Below are 12,967 nucleotides of genomic sequence, written 5' to 3'. Positions count from 1 at the left end.
TGAAATTCGTTCATATGGAATGACAGAAAATGGGATGTTTCTTAGAATGAAGATGGAAATAGGAATCCAATTACGTGGAATGAAAAGGAGAGTCGGAATCCAGTTATTTAGAATAACAGAGAGCTGGAATACGGATTGTATTTTCCTTGTTAGTGGAATGCAAGTGGGAGCCGTTCAGACAGAATGATAAAGATGGGAATATGAACCTAGAAAGAGCAACAGTAAGTAGAGCGAAATGAGCGAAAAGTTAAAGATTCTAAGACAAACAAATTGCGCTTGTTTGTCCTCGTGAAATCCACCCTCCGCTCTCTCTCTCTCTCTCTCTCTCTCTCTCTCTCTCTCTCTCTCTCTCTCTCTCCAATCCACTCGGTAATGTCGCGTTTTTCTAAGACAACGTAAAAAAAGAAAGCAGGAAAGTTGCCCCGAGCTCTTTTCTTGTTTGTGTGTGTGTGTGTTTTTTTAGAAAAAAAAAAAAAACTCAGAATCGGAAGTTTTCGATGACAGCCCGGACGTTTTTAGCGGAGTGAGTTAAGTAATGAAGAATGTTTGGGACTGAGCACACACACACACACACACACACAGATGATGTGGAGTTGGAAGTTGATGAAAAAAATGAACGTATAAAAAAAAAAAAAAGTTGAAATAGTCCTTTGATCATGTTAAGGGGCGAGGAACATTTGGTCAGAAAAGTAGTAGGTACGGAAGTAGAAGTAGAAAGACGAAGAGCATTAGGAATGCCTAAGAAGTCTGAGATCTGGCTTAGGTAAAGGCCTGGACCAAACGATGTGTTGAACGTTCGTCGGAATCAGCCATTAAATCACGAGTGTTCTTGGGAATAATGCATTGAAAAAGATGCAATGAGTCGTTAAATGTTCATTGAAATGACGTAGAGAGGGAGACTATAACATTGAATTTTGTTATCGTCACCCTCATAAACTAACTGCCTAAGTCATTTTTTTGTGTGCTGTGCGACTGTCCAAAATATAATCAACAGCGAGTATCAACCTTTGGAAATAAATCAATGGGGGAAATTTTATCAGAATCTTATACATTTTCAGTCATCCCAATTTTATCTTTCATTAAAAAGTGTAACTTGATGGACAAAATATAAATCCAAGTAAACAATGAAAATACAGAAGCCTGTAGGGCATTTAAAAAAAAAATTGTAATTCTGAATTTTAATTTTTGATTTTTATGAAATTTTATTTTATTTTTAATCTTTAATTTTTTTTGTATGCATGGAAACGAGCAAATGTATTTATTGTATACATGCGTTTCAGAGTAAAGCATATTTGTTATACAGTTTTTTTCTTTTAAACTTCATTTTCATTTATTCATCATCATGCGAATGACCTGTTTGGTCCCAGTTCTAGGCCTATGGCCTAGACCTGGCATTTCATCCTAATCCTCCGGGCCAGCCCTATAAGAGCTGATTAGTCAGCTCAGTGGTCTGGTTAAACTATTTTAATTTAATAATTTGCCCAAGTCACAATCATGACTTAGGAATAGTGATAATAATGCCTAAGTCACTGAGTGACTTAGACAGAAAGCTTTTTGGGAAATTTATTCCACTTACTTTCTACATCTGACTTAGGCAAGTATACCAGTAGGTGCGCTACATATTGGAGATTTGATTTAGGCAAAAATCCAAAAATCAATGAAAAATTACTTAGGCAGTTGGTTTATGAGGGTGACGTTATGATAATCCATTTTCTTACGAAACAGTAAGGAAAATATGAATATTTCTTTTAGGAGAGAGAAGTTTCCTTAACGCGTTAACAAAGGAAATTCAGCTGATAGGAGTTTCATTACGTCAGGCGTCTTTAAAGAAAGGGATGAGAGAATTAATGGATTAAAGATATAATGATGGTAATAATAATAATAATGATACTGACGATGGTACAATAGAATGAAAATTAATGTAATTAACTAGGGGTTACCTTTGATCAAGAAAGGAAATTAAATCGTATTTAGGAATGCTTTGCCCTTGAGAATAACCATTACGACAAACGAATGAAATCTGCATGTTTATGATAATAAGACTGATAATTATCAGAACAGTTTTGTAAAATATTCAAAACGAAAAAAACATAGATCGTTACCAAGTAAAATGAAGTGGAAGAATGAGGTTGGGTTTATTTAAAGAAATCACGAAAATTGTGTATGCACTTCAAGTAAAAGACAATGAAAGTTTATTTATAGAAAACAGTTATTGAGGATTAACCAGTGCTTTCCATTTCTTTTCTTGAAAGATGGGATAATGAGCTTTATTCCCTTTCATTTTCTGGAAGGAAAGAAATGAGAGTATTAAAATGACAGTTATTGGAAAATGTTCGTAAAATTTCTGATAAATGTGGTTTCTGTTAGAAAAATGAAATGAAAAACATAAGAATTTTTTTTTATTAACTCACGTCGGAGAGTGAACCGGATGAAATGCTGGCCTTCACTGAGGTTTTATAGCCACTTTCTTGATTTATTGCAAAAATTTAAGATTAATAAAATTTCGCGCACCGGGATTTTATTGCTGCACTTCCGTGGAAAGGATTAATTTTAAAAAAATCGTCATTAACATCGTTGTCTTAAAACCGTGTGACGCAAAGGGCCTCAGTGAAATTCCGTTACTCATGTCTTTCCTGTGCTTTATCTTCCATGAATCTCCACTCATCTCCAGCCTCCTTTGTCAACGTTGCCATTGTTTCTTGGGTTGTTCGAAGGACATGTCCAAACCATCTCATTAATCCTTTCATCATTTTCTCATCTACCTATAGAACTTCCGTAATTTCCTATATGATATCATTTTTTAACTCTATCCAAATATTCTCCTGAAAGCTTTATTCTCAAAAATAAAATATCTTGAAGTAGTATGGCATTTGTATTTTTGTGAAAATTTTTATTAATGATATTGTTCTACATACTCATGCGTCGGAATCCATAGAGTTTAGTTATATGTTTAATTGAATGGTGATCGTCTCATTGCAATAGAAATATAAATTATCTGACGAATCGTCCCAAGTTCAAGAAGAATCCTGGTTAACCTTCCTTAACAAAATTAAGTTTATTTTATTGTAAATACGTTCTTTATGTCTGATAATTAGAAAACGTGAGGTGATTTATTAGTAGTAACTCTCTCTCTCTCTCTCTCTCTCTCTCTCTCTCTCTCTAACACACAAACTCACTCATATATATATATATATATATATATATATATATATATATATATATATATATATATATATATATATATATATATATATATATATATATATATACACACTATATATATATTATATATGTGCAGCAGATTTCGCATTATAAGTAATAAATTCATGTAGTAGTGATAATATCAGCAGATGAAGCTGCCGTTGCAGTGGAGATTTGATTTAACATAGCAAAACAATAACATGATAACGGCAAGGTCACCGAAGAGTATCAGTAATATCGCGTAAAATATCAACAGAAATTGGTTAGTAAAAACAAAGCATTCAAGTTTAGCCTCCCCATGAGACAGCGACATTTTCATTTGGACAGAAAAAGAAAAATGGATAGACATTGCTCATCCGTGCACGTTATGATTCGTATTTAATGTATGAAACCACTGGTTACGTTCTAGTTTATTGCTCGTAAAGATATAAACCAATTTGCGAGAGTACGAATACTTTTTGTTTTATCTATTACATGAATATAGGACCTTTGGTACATTTACTTTACAAAGAAATGATTCATGAGAAAGAAGGCATGTATGTGTTTGTGTGTATGTGTATGTGTTTAGTGCGTTTGCCGAAGTTTGTTATAAAAAGGATAATAATTATTATCGCTGTTAAGAGGAATCTTAGTTATCTAATTGGTATGAGATGAGGAGTTAGGGAAATTATAATAGAATTGATATGTATAGGTTTGTATGTATATATAACATATATATGTTTGTGTATTATACATATATACATATATATATATATATATATATATATATATATATATATATATATATATATATATATATATATATATATATATATATATATATATATATATATATATATATATATATATATATTATTGTTACCACATAATGGATTGGTAAATTTCATGCTTGATCCTTGCATTTGCATGACTAATTATTATCGCCAGTATAATGTCGATAAACCACTATTGCATGACCACATATTTTTTTTATCGTAGATTACCTTTTTAATAAAAATATTAGAAATGCGTTGTATCAGCCATTAGTATTGATGAATACTCCTATTCTGTTTTATAGAAAATGAAATTATGATATTCTCAATTGTCAACATTCTTTTGGCCTTTCGATGAGTCATTTGACTACAGTTAAAGGCAGTCAAATTTTCAACATAAAGGCAGATGTTTATCAACCTGAGCCTAGTTAAAGGTGCTTGCAGCGTCCTTTCGGCTCCTAGCTGCATTCGCTTTTCAGCCCTTTTCTTTACCTCTGTTCCCGCTTCCTTACCTCAATTTTGCTGTCCAACCACTCTAACTCCCTCTTCTCACTGCCATAAGCGCAGGATGGCTGAAAGTGCCCCAGTGCTTAGCATGACAGACTAAATTTCATAAAATCATAATAATGAGTAAATAGTATTTAGTGAATCGAATAACTAACCCAGTGTAATGTCAGCCTGATGCCATACATTGAAATCTGATGGTGATTAGTCCAAACTGTAGTTTTGAAACCTAGACTATTGTTTTTTTTTCTATATTGTTAAAAGCTGATTATGTGGCCATTTCAGCTTGAAGATGATAATCAAACGTAGCTTTAACAACCTAGCATGCTGTATAAATAAATGTTAGGTTCCAGCAATTAAAATGTATAGAAAGTAATACGACCGGTCTTCATGTTCTTCATAAACGTTAAATTATGGTCTTTACGGCTGCATTTTTCATTTATTATTTCTGACTGTTTAAGTATTCAGCATTTTCTTTTAAAAACGTAAGGTTATTCTCATTCGAGAATACTGGCATTAGTTTAGGTTCACCCATGCTAAATTTTGTGAAGAACATGAGTACTGCGTTTTTCGGAGGAAAAATAATAGAGATGAATAGAAAGCAGCTTATAACCAGGCATGTGGCAATGCAAACAAGATGAGGCTTACAATTTGTGTACTTTAGTGAAGCAGCAGTAACTAGGATGTAATGGAATGGATAATAGTAACAATAGTAGTTGTATTAGTAGTAGCAGTAGAAAGCATGCTCCTTCATTATCACCTCCCTTCTTCCCTCCACAGGATGCCGGTTTGGACAACCCCGGGTTCTCTGGGTCTCCTGGAGGATCTAGGGTCAGCCCGGCTGACTAAAGCCCCCCAAAATTACCACCACTCTCAACACCAATCACCTACAATCACCATCATCACAAAATTAAAGATAGCAATACCGGCCAAAAGAACGTCACCCTTTAACCAACAGAGTTGGGATTTGTTCTAGACCATCAGATTTGTGCATCGGCCGATCGACTGAGCTTATTTTTTTGTACGACTTTGGACGCTTTTGCATCCCAGCTAGACCATTCAAATGTTACTTTCATTTCTTGCATTACCATACAGTAGTCGTGCACAGTTGCTCTATTTTTTTAATTTGTATATGGCTTGGAGCTCTTCTTGGCAAAGGCCATAAGGAATTCTTGCTCAGCATTCGTTGCTTAAATATACGTCCGGACTGATTTAATCTCAACAACATTATCTTATTCGAGAACTGGATGCCGCTTCCTGCGAAGTGGCTTTTGACCATTTGGCGTTAGAGTTCCTAAACTTCGTTCGTTAATTTTATGACACATCCAGCCCAATGTTTTCAGCAGCAAGTTGTCCCCACCTGCAAACAGTGCTGTTGGGGTCAAATTTTCATTCCCTTCTTTTAGTTATTTCAGGAATCGAATATTTCCCCCAAAAAGCTGTATATAATTTGCCAAACGACCGGCTAAATGTTTTATAAGTGTTGTTTCGTGGTAGTTTAAGAGTACTTACTTGTGTAAAAAGACAGACTCTTGAATCGCTTTGAATGGTCTTGTACCCACAACTAATCCATCCTTTAATGTGCCTTACCAAATTATAAACTACCCGTAGTTCTAATAAACTTAAACTGAAATCATTTGATGCGAAGCAGTTGCGCCATTAGACACGTGCAAACTCCCTTAGTTACCATCAGATATTTATAAAATAAGTAGTGAGTAGTGCACATGTTCAAGTGTCCGGCCTTGTTCCCTGTTCCAGATGACTGTTTTTTTTATTATTATTATTATTTGTGACGTCCTCTGCAGAGGTTGTCAGTGTGATTGACGACACTTGAACGAGATCAGTAGAGACTGCTGTAGCTGTAGTGGTGGTGTTTAGTTTTGGGTGACTGTGGTCCTCCATCTCACTGCAGGTGGACGAGGGTCTCGTCAACTACGGCTACGGACACTTCGAGAGCGACGAGGACGTGTCGGATGCCTCTGCCATGCCGCCGAAGGTGTCTTGGCCCGTCGTGGGAGACGCCACTCCCACGAAAACCGCGAGGCAAGACGCCCCCGGCAACTCCGGGAACCGGCAGGTGAGCCCCGTAGAAGACGCGGGAAGCGGGCCTGTAGTCCACGTGGTCCCGGCGTCCGTGCCCACGTCCCCATCCCTAGCGACCATCCCCCACGAAGACCACACGCAGTCTCAGGAGCACCTGGAACTCCTCCTGTCGCCGAAGACTCTCGAGTGATTGTGTGACGTAGACATTTTGTAGTTCTGAGGTCAATCATTCGTAGCTGTAGAGGACATTTTGTGAGACGTTCGGCGATAGAAGTGCAATCAGGACTGCTTGCAGGATGCGGTTATGTAATGATCGTTCAAAAGAGTATTGTACTTTTAAGTGACTGAGTTATGAAATTAAGAATATAGAACACAGATCGTTAGTAGTCATAAGTAATTTTTTAAGAGTCTTTACACTTAATACTATTATAGATAGAAAACAAAATGCTAGCGGGTGTCAGACTGCTTGTTCTTGGAGTAGATAATAATCAAGAAGTTTGCTGACTGGGTAGGATAAGTCAGCCTCTATAAGATATTTTTGCAGAAAACACCAGACTTGTTATCGGGTTAAATTAAGGATGACCCTTTGCTAAATCTTACAGTTATGTTGCAGAGAAGATCAAATCAAACTAAGAACAAAATCTTAAGAATATATTATTCTTGAATGCAATTGAACTGTGATACAAAAATTTTAAAGTCAAAATGATAAGATATCGATTGTAATTGGTAGTTAAAAAAAATGTGATAATTTTGCCTGATTAAAAAATGAAGAAAACAAACTTATGGTGGAAACTCCCACAGTTTGAAATATGAATGCCGACTCTACGTGCCTTGAATTCCCCCAATTCACAAAGTGACGCCACAAACGAACATATCATTATGATTATCATCACTACGATCACTGTTTTTGAATGGTTGTTTACTTGTTGTTCTCCGGAGATTACGTTTGAAGTCAACATTTAAAAGGGGAAATGTTTGTTTTCATTTTTTTGTTTGAGGATTAACAGAAGCTCAACAAGTCTTTAAAAACTCTCGAATAATTATGATGAAATTTTTATTATAGAACTGAAACGATCAGCCTCAGTATTGTTAGATGTTGTTCACATTTTTATAGTCATGAAACTACATACAATTGACCGTGCAAATATAATCAACTATATTTTGAATGGGTTGTGAGATTTTTTATGATAAAGTTTATCATGAGTAGCATTTAACCTTGTCATTTGGTGTGAAGAACGATGCAAAAAAATAAGTCAATGATTCAATGGAATGAAAAACACTGTATCTGTGATATGTACGCACATGACTTTCAGCGTCATCAAATGTCATTTCTGTGTGTTGCAGTTTTTTATTTTTATCATGCTCTCTTAATCAGACAGACCTTTCTCTTGCAGTGCTTTCAAGCCAGCCAAAATCGAGTAAAAATAAATCAAACGGTTTTTTGAAAACTACTATTTTTTTTCTGACACTCGCCGAAATGGAGACTGGAATTTTAACTCTTTTTTCAGATTGATCCTTATATGTACGTCACTTTAGTCCACTTTTTTGTACCTGCTTTATTCTTATTTTAGAAACAGTTCTCACCCAATAAAGACAAATTTCCTCACTTTTCGTTCTCTGTAATAAAAATTGGTGGGTTAATCCCAAAAGTGAAAAATTAATATTTTTTTCAGATTTTTATTGAGGTCTTAGGTCCTGTTATCCCAGATTCTTTCTTTTTTTGCGCGATTTATCTGGTAGTTCATCCTACTGCATGAAATTAAAACAGGAACTGTCTTCGAAAAAATTGCTTTATCCCATATTGTCTATCTTACCTCTGTATGAAAATGTAGGTGTGTGTATATATGGCTTTGACTCGCGTATACTGATATACTGTATAAATTTATATAAATATATATATGTATGTATATATATGCATATATATATACATATATATATTAAAATTTCACTATTAATATTTTCGCACACTCTCCCGTGTGTAAATGTGATCAGTGAGGATAAGAGTTAGTACACTGCACAGCAATAAACCTATTATAAGATAAGGCCGTTGATATGAGAAATGTTTGTCAAATTGTCCACCACATAATATATGAAAAAAATAAAATGAAAGCGTTGTTCTGAAACTAACACCATGTTTTTGTCCTTACGTCTGAGTAACAAATGGTCCGTCTTGCTTTCATATTGACTTACGCGTGTCCTTTGTCATAAACTTGTTACTTTTGAACTACGTTATTTTGAGCTCATGTTGACTACATGTCCAGTGATTTTGTTTGATTAATTAATTATTGAACTTATTTCTTCAGAGTATTTCCGGCATGATAATCTTTGGATTAGTATTTCTTTTATCACTATCGTTCATTAAGCTTGAAAGCTCAGTTATATTGTTCATAGTAATACGTCTTTCTTTATTGAATATATTCATTTATCAATTTCATAATTCATTCTAAATATTTTTTGATTCTTAGTCTTATGATTCATGTTTCCCATGAGCTAGTTTGCTACCCTTTAAGGGAGTTAATTGTAATGATTTAAGATTTTATTGAATATTCTCTGTTTTTTCAATGTATGGTACTGTGACATTAAAGAGAGTAAGATGTTTATGAAAAAAAAAAGGTGTAAAGTATGTTAATTTTTCTAAGGGTGCAATCATAAGGCCCCGGGCATAATTTGAATAGTATATGAAGACTGTACGACTGTGTCGGAATTTTCTTGTGGAAAGTGCTTGTTTCAGGTATTTTGGTATTTGATAACATTATTATTATTATTATTATTATTATTATTATTATTATTATTATTATTATTATTATTATTATGGTGAACAGTCATATTTAGTATTGTGCAAAGTAAGAGTACCCTGGAAAAGTAGAGCACTGAAGTTGTGTTGGCAAAAATTATTACAAAATGCTTAAGAGTGTTAAAAGTTTTGCCTGTGCATACTCATTACTCTGCTTTTTAGAGTTTGTCTTCATTATCATTTTTATGTCATTTAGATGCAGATAACGCAAAGCTAAACACAAATAGTAAATATAGCTGATACCTGCTGTCGGTAAAGAACAAGGTGATCTTTTAGGTTTCGGTTTTACCCGTAGAGTGCGTCTGTTGATATTAAGTACCTTAAATTTATCCTGTTGTAGAAAAACAAATGCCGTTTTAAACGGGTTCTTCCTTAGACTTTCATAACAATCTCGATTCACTTTGTTTTTTTTTTAACGTCTCTCTCTCTCTCTTTTTTTTAACGTGTTCAGCTAATCACTCGTATGACGAATTTAACATGACCCTACTTTGACTCCTATAACTGTCTGAATTTGGGTTGTTTATTTGTCCGTCTCTTTCTGTGGTTTGCGTGAGGGTTTAGATAGACATTCCACATTATAGTTGCGGTATATTTTCCTATTTACAATATAGCTATGTTCCTTTTGTCACGTCTTCATATTTCCAGATAGTTGAGGTTGATTTCCGGTAAGTTTCTTACAGTTTCATTTTATATTCCATGCAAAGTGTCATTTTTTCCCCGCTTATTTGTATACTTGAGAAGTTGAAAACAGTTATTACAGTTTTAAAATTTTTCCCCTTATCTCAGAAGGTCAGGAAATCACCTGATGAAAAGTAGGTTGTTAGCCATGAGGAAGTTCTACCCATTAATAATATTTTGTTTCAGTAACTTGACATATTTTGTCTTTCTTTACAACTTATGGAAGATTTTTTTTCTGTCACTTTTCCGTTCATGGCTAGGCCGATCCTACATTTGTAACATATTCTTACCAGTCTTTTATATTTTGGTGTGTTACACTCTTTATTTCCTGTTTGATTTCTTCTTGTCTCTTCGATACTTTGTAACTCCATGTTGATTCTTAAATTATTAGACTTAACAGTAGCTCTGAAATCAAAAATGGTTAGTCGTAGATAATAAACTTCTCTCTCTTTCTCTGATTTTGGTGACATCCCACCGGTTGACTGCTAAATAAATGTCATTAAAAGTGTGAGAACGAGCTAGCTTTGCAACAATGAATTTCCGGATGCAATGATCCCATAACGCTAGAGCAATAATTTATTTACCGTTACTGTACAATGAACTACAATGAATGTAAAGACAATCAGAATTTCACGCGACTCGTCCGCTGCATTTGGAAATGTAATTTACAAATTTCAAACTGTCTTCTCTTTAAGCACCACTTTGTACCTTTCTCGGTGATCTGTTGTGGCCTGAGAAAGTCGTGTGCTTTTGATTAATGGGGGGAAAGATAATGATAATGATATTGTTTTTAGTAATTACAAGGTTGCTCTGTTTGCTATTTTTTTTTTTTTTTTTTTTTTTGCGTAGCTTGTTGTCTGTCTGCTTTTGTTATGATGGGTTTTTGAGGGTTGCTTTTTAAATCTGACATCTAAATTTTGCTTATTCTTATATATATATATATATATATATATATATATATATATATATATATATATATATATATATATATATATATATATATATACATACATAGGAAGTAAAAAAGTGTTGCAAGACCTTTCATAGTTTTATTCCTACATTTCAGTTCCACGGAATACCTGATGCTATTACTTGTTATGTGCAGCCGTGGTCATCCTTATTCGACTGGAAGATGCTTATTGGAAAATAATTAGGAGGTATGTTGGGCTATCAGACATTGACTTCTGGAGGCTATAATTACCGAAACTGCGGTGAACTTCTGTCATTAATTTTGATAAGTCTGTAATTGTATGTAGATGCCATGCTTATCAAAAACAAAAATTGGTTTTAATCCAGTAATAATTCAGTTTCCGACCACAGTATAAGTTACCTAGAGGTTAGAATATCTTTTTTTTATATAATATGAAAATCAAGGATATCAGGAATTCCCCTTCCCTCTTCCAGTTGAATATGAATGGCCACAACTGTGTTATTATACGAATATAGCGGAATATCTGTATTCACTGTGCATGCAAATGTAGAAATATCACTAAGAAGTATTTACACTTCGTCATGTAAATGTCACATTACATTTTCATGATTATATATATATATATATATATATATATATATATATACACACACAGGTATATATATATATATATATATATATATATATATATATATATATATATATATATATATATGTATAATTATTATTTGTTAGAAATATACGAGTAACCAGCAGTGATGCTATTGATACCGGTAATTGTTATATCCATGATCATGATATCAGTAATAACTTTTAAATACAGTAATAATGGTAATGATAAGAAATAAGAAAACCGATACCCTGTTTTATATAATAAAAGCACTGTGTAATGAATGAAACTTCTTCTGTAAAAATCCCTCTGTTCAATTCTTTAGGAGACCTAAACTATAAGGGACTGAACGAAAGAATCGAAACTGCTATTCGCTTACATGTGAAAGAATGGTAGTTTCGGTATTTATTCGTGTTATTCCAGTTCTCTGCCCTTGTAATATTAGAGGGGTAACTGTTATGAAGTGACCAGTTTGCATATCTGCTACTTTTCAGATCTTTGTATTGTTTCTCCTTTGTACTATCGTGTGTGTTGTGCTTTTTTGCAATGTGTTCCAATAAAACTATCAGTATTCTGAGTTGCTTCACATAACCTGTGCAATTACCTGCGTCCTTCCGGATTCACTCAATGTTTTCAAAGTGATCGCGGATGACGAACGTCAGGAATGTTGATAATTGCGTCATTATATACCTATTTATCTTTTTTTCCCTTTTGCAGTTTTTATATTTATTTATTGTTTTATGAGCAGGTAAACATGGTTGAGGGTTTTTCCGGAAATCCAGTTCGCCATATTGTTATTCATCCTTTCATCTCTCCTCTAAAGACGTCAGTGGAGCAATGTTAACCTTTCCTCTTCTTTTTCTTGTGAAAAGGAAAGTTAATTGCTTCGAGATATCATAGTTGTTCCAGTACAAGAAACAGTTTTGAGACTTTTGCTGTGCCTTTGAGAAATATGGAAGGCTGAAAGGTTTTTAGTAAGAATATGACATTGCCTGGTTGACCGATGGGATATTAGATACATAATCAAAGATCATCTGCCATTGTCGAGGACTATGAAACTTGTTTCCAATATGATCCGTTCTGTTGTAAGGATAACGGAAAAGGTCTTCGAAGACTAGAGAGCAGAAGTGCTACATTCAGTCCTTGCTGATGGAAATTAGAATCAAAATTCAGTTAATTATGTATCACAAACCCCCAAAAATACTTGTTCTCAGTTAAAAGCAGGGACCTTAAAATACTTGTTCCAGATTTCAAGATCAGCCCATTACGGCTAATTTTTTGTGAATTGTGCAGTGTAAGCAAGGTATGTATTTTTCTTCTGTTAATCTCTATGGTAAATGCCCACATCTCTCAAAAGGGTATATTGCATTCCTTTTGGGTGCTAAACATATAGTACAGAGGTCAAACCAAGCAGCACCTCTTGATGCCGGGCAGGCTAACCTAACCTTGCATTA

The 12,967-nt window shown here is 34.1% G+C and overlaps 1 protein-coding gene across 3 annotated transcripts in view; it reads left to right on the top strand.

Moving 5' to 3' along the window:
- Window positions 1–9,210, top strand: part of LOC136831479 (C-type lectin domain family 2 member L-like) — a 291,313-nt gene extending 282,103 nt beyond the window's left edge. Inside the window, exon 6 of one of the 3 annotated variants that reach the window (XM_067091978.1) lies at window positions 6,370–9,210. In XM_067091978.1, the coding sequence (XP_066948079.1) occupies window positions 6,370–6,690 (321 nt within the window). In that variant the 3' untranslated portion in view covers window positions 6,691–9,210. Of the gene's footprint in view, window positions 1–5,237 lie in introns of all 3 variants that reach the window. The other 2 variants (XM_067091977.1, XM_067091979.1) reach the window with 2 other exon arrangements.
- The last annotated feature ends 3,757 nt before the right edge of the window (window positions 9,211–12,967 follow it).

This window comes from Macrobrachium rosenbergii, chromosome 48 (genome assembly GCF_040412425.1).
Source record: "Macrobrachium rosenbergii isolate ZJJX-2024 chromosome 48, ASM4041242v1, whole genome shotgun sequence".
Taxonomy (NCBI): domain Eukaryota; kingdom Metazoa; phylum Arthropoda; class Malacostraca; order Decapoda; family Palaemonidae; genus Macrobrachium; species Macrobrachium rosenbergii.
Note: the sequence above shows the minus strand (reverse complement) of the source record. Positions and strands in the feature narration are given on the sequence as shown.